At 43.5% G+C, this 11,604-nt stretch overlaps 2 protein-coding genes across 2 annotated transcripts; both read right to left on the reverse strand.

Moving 5' to 3' along the window:
- Positions 1–1,071: 1,071 nt before the first annotated feature.
- On the reverse strand, positions 1,072–3,942 carry LOC119327747 (putative receptor protein kinase ZmPK1). The gene has a single exon (XM_037600844.1). It carries the CDS (start codon positions 3,744–3,746, stop codon positions 1,311–1,313), a length of 2,436 nt encoding a protein of 811 aa, XP_037456741.1. The 5' UTR covers positions 3,747–3,942; the 3' UTR covers positions 1,072–1,310.
- A 4,353-nt stretch (positions 3,943–8,295) lies between these two features.
- On the reverse strand, positions 8,296–10,944 carry LOC119331526 (GDSL esterase/lipase At5g55050-like). Its single transcript, XM_037604692.1, has 5 exons — positions 10,672–10,944; positions 10,387–10,584; positions 9,581–9,705; positions 8,738–9,206; positions 8,296–8,645 (listed from the first exon to the last, which is right to left on the reverse strand). The coding sequence occupies exons 1-5, from the start codon at positions 10,901–10,903 to the stop codon at positions 8,440–8,442; spliced, it is 1,230 nt and encodes a 409-aa protein (XP_037460589.1). The 5' UTR covers positions 10,904–10,944; the 3' UTR covers positions 8,296–8,439.
- Positions 10,945–11,604: the final 660 nt, after the last annotated feature.

An 11,604-nucleotide genomic window follows, 5' to 3' on the forward strand; every position in this document is an offset into this window, starting at 1 on the left:
AAAGTTCTATGTTTGGTTGCTTCTTCAGAGCAGAAACTGGACGGCGGACAGGTTAGGGGCGCGCAACTGACTGCACAACAATGCGTGCTTTTTGTGTGACCGGGAGCCTGAAACGGCCTCTGCACCTTCTGCTGCATTTTCATCAGAGGATGGCTGACGTTGCTCTGGGATCTCAAACAGTCAAATGTGGCGGCGCAAGTTAAACAGAGGGGTTTGCAAGGAGACCAGGAGGGCTGAAGTTTCGTATGCTGCTTACACAACTTGACACTTGTGGGAGCAAAGAGATTGTAGAGTTTTTGAAGGCAAGCAAGCTCAACCTGCGTCTCGTTTCCCCCCTTCTATAATGCAAAAGCAGAGCTCCTGCTGGTTTGGGTCAAAATGTAGGTAGCTAAAATTGCAAATTTAAAGAGACGCAGCGCAGTCCTCATGCTTCCGAAACATGATATGATCATTTGTCTAACTTGTAGATAAAATCTCACTTGATAACTACATAAGCAAGAAATAATTTAATTGTTGGTCCCTGTGTTATTTCTTTGCCCGTTTCTCAAAATCGCTAAAAGTACAAGCTAATTGCTAGAGCATGAATTGGAACCAACTTGGGAGATAAATAGGCAAGTTTATAATTGCTATTTTGGCACAGTTCTTTGATTCAACAGACACAACTGAGGGCTCAGCAAGGTTCTTTACTTTCCCCAAATGTTTATGTAGACGCATATTACTCTATCAACAATGGAAAAGTCAAGGTGAAAGAATGACGAATCTGATTTGTGCTTAAGAAATCCTTAGGATAAATTGAGCTAAATATTATTCTGACTCTGAACTTCCTTTTCGGGAGAAAGGACTGAACTATGTATTGTTAGTTAGACAGGTGACATAATTTGTCTTGAACAATTGACCTTGCCTCCTGGATATAACCAAAACAGGTGTCAACGGAATTTGCTTGCAAACAGGTAGTCCTAAGATTCACTAGATCTGAATATTTGTACAGTTGTTTCAACCAAAATCGCAACACCCATGAACATGTATTCTCAAAAAGGAAATACCACAAACGTGAAAATATTGTGCATTCATGGTAAACCACATGGTCACACGAAATCTTAATCTGTTACAACACAAACTAGCATAACGATCCCACAAATATTAGTATTATGAGACTACATAATCTTGTATAGTGTGGTCAAAACTGAAAATTGGCATACAAGTGGCTCATGCAGTTCCTGATTTACATGGACACATTTCATAGATATCTTGTTTTGGATCCAGTGATAATAATCGATGGTGTATGCTATATCAAACACCAAGCTCTTTGTTCAGTTGGTAGAATACTGCTGCGTTATGCCACTGGCTTCATCAACTGAAAGGAGCATCTGCACAGCATTTTCCATTGTGGGTCTTTTTCTACTGTCTTCCTCTACGCATGAAACAGCCAGCTTGATCATTGTTCTTGCTTGCAGGTCATTGAACTGGCGGTTTAACCTGGAGTCAATGAAGTCATCGATCCATAACTGTTTGCTACCCTCCAGCATCAGATTTTCTGCAAGCATCCTAACGACCCTTCGAAGGACCATTTCCACTTCTTCATCAGCATTTGGCGCCCAGTCTGAAACACGAGCCCCCTTCAGTAGTTCTAGGAGAACCACTCCAAAGCTGTAGACATCAACCTTTGCTGTTATTGGGAGGCTAGAAACCCACTCAGGAGCTATATAACCTCTAGTTCCATGGATCCGCGATACACTTTTGTTGGATCCACCCCTATTCAGAAGTTTTGCGAGGCCAAAGTCGGTGATCTTTGGCTCCAAGTTCCCATCCAACAGTATGTTCTCAGGCTTGAGGTCGCAGTGGATAACCCATTCCAGGCACTCATGATGAAGATAAGCCAATCCTTTTGCCACCCCTAGAGCAATCTTAAATCTTTCATTCCATCCAAGTAATATCTGTGAGGCCTTTCCACTAAACAGCGTTTTGTCCAAAGAACCATTTTCAACGTACTCTAAAACCAATATCCTGTGTGGACCATCAGAACAGAATCCCCAAACCCTCACCAGATTCATATGGTAGATCTTTCCAATCACACTCAGTTCATGTTGGAACTCTTCTTCGCCTTGGTTTATGTCTGCCAACCTTTTCACTGCTACTGCCCTCTTGTCTTTCAAGATCCCCTTGTACACAAGACCAGATGCGCCCCTCCCAATCTGACACTTGAACTTCCGAGTTGCTCTCTGCAACTCCTTGTAAGTATATCTCCGGAAGTGGTTGGTTATCATCTCATAGCCAACCTCAGCTGGCCATACTCCTGTTAACTGCTTGCCCTCCAATCTCACCATAAACCAGCATCCTAATGCCACAAATATTACCTCCACACAGAATATTGCTGATAAGAACCCATAGAAGTACAAATACTTTGATCCACTCTGATTGCTCTTGGGTATATCCGGAAAATCTGCAGTGAAATATTTGTTCTTTGCACTACAGTTCGGAGCATATGTGGGACCAAAAGGCTGCGATTGAGGAATTGAGGACCCTGAGACCTGTACTGTCTTTGGAAGCTTGAGATAGATAGAACCAGGTAAGCCTGGGCTGGTTACCCCGCCAACAAGGGATGACTTTGGGTAGCAGGATCCACCTCCTTGCCAGTATGAGAAACCTTTGCAACTGCAGTCATCCATGCATATCTGCTTGCAAGTATCAAAGGAAACTAAGCTGCGCTTACTTTGATCATAAGCTATGAAGTCAGTGGAGGGTAGCTTCACAAATTTCATCTCCTGCCCATCACAACTGAGGTTGAACCTCGGCCGGCAGCCTTTGCTCCGGTCACTTGGGTCGATGACCTCGTGTCCAGGGGCGCATGCGCAAGCAGGCCTAGGTGTATACACACATATTCCATTCATACCACACTGACCGTGTACGAAGCAGGTCTGAAATGCTATCCATGTGACCGACCATTTCCGGTTTTCTAGACTGTATAATCTGAGGTTGCCATCATAATCCAATGTTAGCCTCCTCATAACCCCAGGACCCCAGTCAGCAGACTTGAAAGTCAAATCATCACTCCCAAGGAAATACCCCCAGCTATCAAGGACCCCAACGGTGGTGGTACTAAATGGGTTTCTTTGCCTTGCCCAGGTAGCAAGATCAGGCTTTGGCCAGTAGATAAAAGAGATGTCCTGCTCATCATCAAACAGCGAGAGCAAATGCGCGTCGTCGAAATGGAAACTGTAGCGCCCAGGAGCAAGTAACCTATGAGCGGACACCAACTTCGTAGCCGCAGTGATGCTCTGATTGGGCAGCAGCGTATCAGTAGGAGAATCGAAGCTTTGCCACAGAATGACATCACCTTGGCCGCTGACGACGAGGTTGCCCGTGTCCAGCAGCCGGGCTTGCTCGGCCTTTGATGAGGAGCTGACGTTGTTTGCCCACGCGGGCTCGCCGTCGTAGTCTTCCACAACCATGCTGCCGTCAGCGTGCAACACGGCCCGGGATCCCCGGGAGTAGACGGGGCGGAGATGGTTTGCGCTCCAGACGACGGTCTTCTCGGCCGTGCCGGCGAACCAGACGGAGAAGACGGAGGCGTTTGGGGAGATGTTGTGGAAGCCGCAGGTGAAGGCGCCGTTTGGCGAATGGAGCATGCCGGAGCCGTCCTCGGTGGAGAGCGAGGAGCCTGGCGAGAGGAACTCGCGGGCCGAGGCGCGCGAGAGCAGATGGATCATCGAAGTCAGTAGAAGCAGGGAGGTGGAGCGTGCGCCCATGTTGGTTGCAGGCTGGAGGCACTCAGGTTGATCTTTCCTTGGAATGATCACAGGTGAATGCTGTTATAGGAATCCACCGGCAGTGCGCCCTCCAGAGGAAGCGGTTTACTGCTGTAGTTTAATGATGAAGACGGAAGTGTTAGGTTCTGGTCAGTTCCATGAATAGTTTTAGTTGTGAAGTCTTCATCCTCAAGCTGTGATGTATTTCTTTCATTAGTATACAAAGGCTGCCGGGTCCAAATTTCCTTCTCGGGACAAAAATGGCCGGCTTTGCAGCATGGACATGGCCTTCTCTCGTCATTTCCTTTGGTGGTAACTTGTTGTATTCAGTCAGCAACAGTTGAACTATCCTGTGTGGTCTCTGTCTTTCAGGTTTCAGGCTTTCAGCTGGCTGGTGTATAGTCCTGAAATTACAAGAAAATGACATGGGACCAGTAAAAAAAATTACAAGAAAATGTAAGCGTTGAATGTTGATTCATACATACAGGAAAACAAGGGTTTATGGCCGCATGCGCTGCAACACGACATGGTTCAGTCAGTGTGCGCACGTAATGGTCTACCCATTGTTTCTTTTTCTTCAGAAATCAAAACCAGACCATTGTTAGCATCGTCGGAGAGCGGAGTGGTCAGCAACATACTCCCTCCGTCCGAAAAAACTTATCTCTCAAATGGATGTATCTAGCACAAAAAACTTGTCTCTCAAATGGATGTATCTAGCACTTGATGCTAGATACATTCATTTAAGAGACAAGTTTTTTTGGACGGAGAGAGTACATGACAAGCATTTCAGTCGAGATGCTGTCCCTCTGGTGCGTACATGACAAAGGACGGGTCTCGCCGTGTCAATTTTCAACGTGGGACTTTCTGCTTTGCCTGTCACTTTACTTGACTGCCTAACAAGTGACGCCGCCGTCTCAGAAAAATAAAACAAGTGGCACCCAAGGTATGAGATTTTAACACGACGATAGCAGTTCCCTGCACACATAAAAAAAGTGTCAACGTTTGTAACTTGTAAGATCTTTTTTTTTCAGAATAGATATTCCATCAGTCTTCCAGAAACAATCAGCAATACTGAACAACACCATGGCTGGAAAAAGAACCGAATGCTCGAAACTTTGTGACAAAAATAAATCTGAATAGGGGATTCGGATATGGGCGCGACTATGTCTCGCTTGACATATCTTCCAGAACAAAACATAAATCTGAATAGGGGATCCTGTCTTTGGTGTGGTAATATTGGAGCAACATATCTTCCAGCCAACCCGGTTTTCCATGCCAGAACAAAACATATAAAAATTGACTTCAACTTTTTGAGAGAAATAGTTTCTCATAAGCTATTGGACATATGGCTTCATAAATCCATTGTAAGTTTGTCAAATCTAAGGCTGTGAGAGTCGGGCTTAATAAGAATGACAAACTACTCATATTAATAAGGAATTCCTTCTTTTTCAGCTGCCCAATCGCAAGGAACTCCAAAGTTAAGCGTGCTTGACTTGGAGTGATTTAAGGATAGGTGATCATCCAGAAGTTGATCTTGGGTGCGCACGAGTGAGGACAAAGTGCGCAGGAAAGACTAGTGTTGGTCTATGGGGTCAGTTTAGATCCCGTTGGGCATAATAGCTAGGAACCAATGGATGTGGTTGGGGCGTTGCAATTGGTATCAAAGTTGACCCTCACGGCTACACAGTCTTGTGCGGGTCAGGTGCGCGGCATGTGGCCCGTCGTGGCACACGACATGACACATGTGCCATATTGGACGCACAAAGTGTGCCAACAGAGAACGTTTCTGTGGGCTGACGAGGACGTTAGTTCCTTTGAGTGAGGGTGTATGTGAGAGCCAGGCTTATATGCATACAAATACAAGAGTAAAATTTGCAATTAGTAGGAGTGAACAAGGAGAAACATCGATAAATTTACATGCGTATCCTATCATATGAAATAAGATGAGAAAAGTTATACGCCTTGTAATTTGAAATGGAGATGGTATTCGGTGCTCACTCCATGCCAAAATATAGTGCATATTAGATTTTTCTTAAGTCCAACATTCTAAATTTTGTAAAAGAATAGGAATATTTACAGTACCAAATGTATACAATATGAAAGTATATTTCATAATGAATGTAATAGTATATATTTGGTATTGTAGACGCGTTGATAAAATTTCCTATAAACATAGTCAAAGTTTACGAGGTTAGACTTTAGAGAAAAATTAATAAGCACTATATTTCAACATAGATAGGGAGTAGTTGTCAAACCATAATAGTATTTTTATCCCATATAACTAGCTTATTGAACTTCATATCTTAATTACATTTCTTTGCAGCTGATAGCATATATGGTGTTATCTTTTAGTATTATTTTTCAATTGCTATGGGTAAAGTAAAACAAATGAATTAAGACTATACATGAGAAAATAAGAATATATCAAATCGAAGACTGTTGGCAAACAATGGTTGAGAAAAGCTTCATATCAGTGTTTAGAACAAGTAGATCCACCTTGTGCATAATTGGTCAGGCCAATGTCTTGAGCTGTAATTAAGTAAATCATGAAAAATAGGCATATGACATGATGCTAATTTTTTAAAATAATACATTTTTATTAATTTACAAAAATAATACGCCAATTAATACTTTTTTAAAATAATACATAGTTGGCCAGGTGGCAGCTGAAGCTCCTGTCGGCTACAGGGAAGCTGATTGGGTTTCTGACTAATTGGCTTCCCCTAAGCCGATTAGCCAATTAGTCCCGGGCGAGTCAGCTGCTATGTATTATTTAAAAAAATCAGCATATATTTTTGTAAATTAATAAAAAAGTGTATTATTTTAAAAAATAGCTGGCATGATGGGACCAAAAGTAGCATACCGATGAAGTCAGCCATGTTGAACCCATTGCTGAACCTTCCGGTGGGCTCGGACCTGGGGAAATCTATGCCGTAGTAAGAGTGGTTGGCTCTCCAAGGGTCTCCCACCTCGTTGGGCTCTATGTAGTTGTTGTTGCCGATGTCCAAAGACCCGTCTCCGAACACAAACAACGCCGGCCGCACCGGCTGCATTTGGTCCATCATTGTGAAAGTTTCATTCCGTTTAAACTCCGTTTGATATTCGTTTTCTACGAAACTCTAAAACAGGGAAAAAACAAGAACTGACACTGGGCTCTAGATTAATAGGTTAGTCCCAAAAATCATATAAAATAGCATAATAATGCATATAAAACATCTAAAATAGATAATATAATAACATGAAACAATAAAAAATTATAGATACATTGAAGACGTGTCAAACATCATATCTTTGGTGTGGTAATATTGGAGTAACATATCTTTCAGCCAATCCTGTTTTCCATGCCAGAACAAAACATATAGAAATTGACTTCTATTTTTTTTTACAGAAATAGTTTCTCATAAGCTATTGGACATATCGCTTCATAAATCCATTTGTTAAGTTTGATAATCCAAGGCTATGAGAGTCTGGCTTAATAGGAATAATAGACTACTCATATCAATAAAGAATTCCTTCTTTTTCAGAAGCCCGTTTGCAAGGAACTTAAAAGTTAAGCATGCTTGGTTTGAAGTGATTTAAGGATGAGTGACCGACCCCCAGAAGTTGATCCCGGGTGCGAATGAGTGAGGACAAAGTGCGCAGGAGAGACTAGTGTTGGTCTATGGGGTCAGTTTAGATCTCGCCAAGCATAACAGCCAGGAACCGACGGACGTGGTGGGGCATTACAATTGGCATCAAAGCTGATCCTCACAGCTACACAGGCGTGTGTGAGTCAGGTGCGCGGGTATGTGGCCCGTCGTGGCACACGACATGACACATGTGCCAGACTGGACGTACATAGTGTGCCAACAGGGAACGTTCCCGTTGGCCGACGAGGACGTTAGTTCCTTTGAGTGGGGGTGTATGTGAGAGCCTGACTTAAAAGAAATGATAGACTACTCATATAAACAAGTGATTCATTCTTTTTTTGGGAGCCCATTCGCAAAGAACAACAAAGTTAACCGTGCTTGGCTTGGAGAGATTTAAGGATGGGTGCCCAACTGGGAAGTTGATGCCGAGTGCGCAAGAGTGAGGACAAAGTGCGCAAGACAAACTAGTGTTGGTCTATGAAGCTAGCTAGTCTAGATCCCGCCAGGTGTAACAATCAGGAATCGGTGAATGTGCCCGAGGCGTTACAAAGGCCTTCAAGAATAATCTCAACTTGGACTCGCTGATATTGAGGGAGGATATTAAGTGATAAAGCTTAGAGTTTAGAATTTGTTAGTCATAGCTCCTAGATATATGTTGTAAAATGGTAAGATTATAAAACAGAGTGATCTCTTTGTTTCTTTCTTGTAAACCATGATTGTAATGATCCAAGGATGAAAGAAGTCCATTTTTCAACACTAAACTTACTACTTCGGTTAGGGTAGAACCCTCAATTCTAAAGCCGGTTATTGCGCACCACCAACTCTCAGTAGCGTTCATGACTCAACCCTGCACTCAACGTGCCATGACACCATTGAAAGCTATGATCAACACAGTGCCACACATTAGAATTCAGGGCAAATGGAAATATATATATATATATGGTTCACACAGATGAGTCGCTTTTATTGTGGATACTACAAGCCGGAAACTTAAACATAAATCACTTTTGGTTGATCAGATCGCTTTTATTGTGGATACTACAAGCTTAAAACATAAACATAAATCACTTTTGATTGATCAGCGTCTCGAAGTTCACCGGTGCTGTGAATTGCGTTGTGCCATTGAGAAATGTTGTTGTGGCCAGCTTAGCAGCCTGCTCCGTCGGGTTCTCCTGGTCCCAATACCAATACTCCATGCGGTTGGCACATGGTGGCCTATAGTTAGTTGCACATGGGCCTTCGCAGCATGAGGCCCCGGTGTTCACAAATCCTGTGCATCCATCAACAGGCCATAAACATCATAAATATAGTTGACGAATTTGTGGCCCTATAGGAATATTTGATATTCTTAATGGATTTTACCATATGCCGACGGATTTGCGCTGACTACATCTGAGAAGGCGTAGAAGTCAGCGATGGAGTAGCGGAGGCCATCAAGGTTGGAGGCGAGGCTGGCCATGAGTGGCTTGATGCCGTCGTTGAAGTCCTTGGGAAGACTGGTCATTAGGTCGTCGCAGGTATGGCTCACCACCGGCGTGCACAAGGTCGGGACATTGATTATCGCGAACTTCCTCGCGCCCAAGTTGTACAAGGCCGTAATGTTGTCCCCGTAGGAGGATAAGAGGTGTGGGACATCAGTTTTGTTATCTGGCTCCGATCTGGTCATGATGTTGTAGATATAGTATAGATCACTAGCACCGACGCTGATGAGAAAGAGGGAGTTTGACAACATCTTGCTCAACTCTTGCCGGCTACGGTTGGCCTCCATCTTCTCTATCATGGCCGCGAAGTACTGTACTTGGTCCATCAATGGAATGTTCAGTCCGTCATCCTGTAAACATCATTTTGTGATTAATTGTAGTTGATGTCCAACAACCCCTTATGCCTAGTTTTTTAGGGGCCCTTATGCCTAGCTTGTTTGCAATAATAGGCTAGGAGTTTAATCTATCAAACACTCTGGATTGCGACAATTGATGTGTACAAACTTATGATGTTGTTGAATTGGTCCTTGTATGTTGTACATACAAATATATTGCATATAAATTATTTTGTGCTTACACATTCCTGAAAGAGTACCCTACCTATTCGATGTAAGGCATACAATAATCGAAGATAAGTAGACAATAAAAGTACATGCATTCCTGAAAAATATGCACGTAAATTCAATACACATATGCATGCATATATATGAAGGTGTCCACTTACGCTGTCCCTCCAGATCCCAGCGGTCGCGGAAGCATAGTTGACTCCAGCGAAACCGGCATCAAGTTTTGCAGGACTATTAAGAGACATATAAGCAGGAGGGCTCATCTTGAATCCCATAGCCTTTGCTGCATATTAATCAAAGACGATATACCCACCGGTTGACCAATGTTCTTTGGAAAAGCTGGATAACTTAGCTAGTATATCGATGCATTCTAAAGGTATTGTTCTTATTCTTGATTTCAGACTATAATGCATATTTTGAGTTGTCATAAAATTTAAAATGCTAATGAAACCAAAACAAATAAAAGAGAAAGTAGCCAGGCTTATATGCATACAAATACAAGAGTAAAGTCTGTGATTAGTAGGAGTGAACAAGGAGAAACATCGATAAATTCATATGCGTATCCTATCATATGAAATAAGATGAGAAAAGTTATACGCCTTGTAATTTGAAATGGAGATGGTATTCAGTGCTCACTCCATACCAAAATATAGTGCACATTTGATTTTTCTTAAGTCCAACATTCTAAATTTTGTAAAAGAATAGGAATATTTACAGTACCAAATGTATACGATGTGAAAGTATATTTCATAATGAATCTAATTGTATTTTTTTGCGGGGTGAATCTAATTGTATTGATATGATATTGTAGATGTTGATAAAGTTTCCTATAAACATAGTCAAATTTTATGAGGTTAGACTTCAGGCAAAACTAATATGCACTATATTTCGACATCGATAGGGAGTAGTTATCAAACTATGAGAAATAGGAATGCATGGCATGATGGGACCAAAAGTAGCATACCGATGAAGTCAGCCATGTTGAACCCGTTGCTGAACCTTCCGGTGGGCTCGGACTTGGGGAAGTCTATGCCGTAGTAAGAGTGATTGGCCCTCCAAGGGTCTCCCACCTCGTTGGGCTCTATGTAGTTGTTGTTACCGACGTCCAGAGACCCGTCTCCGAACACAAACAACGCCGGCCGCACCGGCTGCACTTGGTCAGCTGCACATCAAAGGCTGAGAAACACTAGCAGTAGTTCATGAAATGGCGGCCGTAAAATTTGACCAAACTGATGTGTACACTACGTACGGCAATATGTCTGGCAGGAGGGGCAGAGAGCGACGCAGCTCCGGGGGCACCGGTCGGGGCAGGTGCCCGTGCACCCGGGCCGCTTCTTCTCCGTGTCCGTGCACGTGAACCTGCTGTTGCCGCCTTCCCCATCCGCGGCGGCCACCGGCGACTGCCCGGAGGCCGAGACCGCCAGCATGCCCAGGAGCGCCGCCCCGAGTGCGCACGCCGCGGCAGCCGGCCACCGCGCCATTGCTGCCAACTTGTGGAAGGACCTGCGCTGGGTCTGGGCCGGTGTTGCTAGTTTCAGTTGATGTTACGACCTGCGCTGGGTCGTTTTCATTTATAAGCTGGAGGCCAGCATGTTTGGGCAAACTAATGGCGCGTCGGAGAACGCGGGCAGGGTCAGCAATGTATTGGTTTTTCTTACTTAACCGAAAAGTACTGTAAGCATCAAGTTAACCAGCGTGCAGCCTTAAGCGATGTACTCCCTCCATCACAAATTAAGTGACTCAACTTTATACTAACTTTGTACTAGAGTTAGTACAAAGTTGAGTCACTTATTTTGGGACGGAGAGAGCATGTGTAATTGGGTCAGCGATGGAAGAACCAGGGATGCATGTGTAACTTCAAAAAGGAAATGCTGATACAGCTTTCCAATTTCTCTCTACGAACTACTACAAAGTTGTATTAAAACCGCGCCAACTAATTTGGATAGGAGGTTTTTTTTTTTTTTTGCGGGAATAGCCAATGCAATGTGTATTCCCTTTGTTTCTAAGGCGCCTTGGGCGATGCCGCCTGATGAAGAGAATGACCTGACCAACCAAGAAGCGACGCTTGGCCTGGCTTGTTTTGTAAGCTGACGATCTCAAGCTGGTATCCCGGCATGTGCGACTGTTTGATAATTAAAAGCTAAAGTCGGCATCTAATATAAACAGAAGCTGCTTCATCAGA

This window comes from Triticum dicoccoides, chromosome 7A (genome assembly GCF_002162155.2).
Source record: "Triticum dicoccoides isolate Atlit2015 ecotype Zavitan chromosome 7A, WEW_v2.0, whole genome shotgun sequence".
In the NCBI taxonomy this organism is placed as follows: Eukaryota; Viridiplantae; Streptophyta; class Magnoliopsida; order Poales; family Poaceae; genus Triticum; species Triticum dicoccoides.

Excerpts from the sequence above, each read along its gene's own strand:
- LOC119327747 (XM_037600844.1), bottom strand. The coding sequence starts at position 3,746 with ATGGGCGCACGCTCCACCTCCCTGCTTCTACTGACTTCGATGATCCAT.
- LOC119331526 (XM_037604692.1), bottom strand. The coding sequence starts at position 10,903 with ATGGCGCGGTGGCCGGCTGCCGCGGCGTGCGCACTCGGGGCGGCGCTC. Across the intron at positions 9,207-9,580 it reads CTGGGATCTGGAGGGACAGC|GATGACGGACTGAACATTCC; the intron begins GTAAGTGGACAC and ends TGATGTTTACAG. Across the intron at positions 8,646-8,737 it reads CGCAAATCCGTCGGCATATG|GATTTGTGAACACCGGGGCC; the intron begins GTAAAATCCATT and ends ATGGATGCACAG.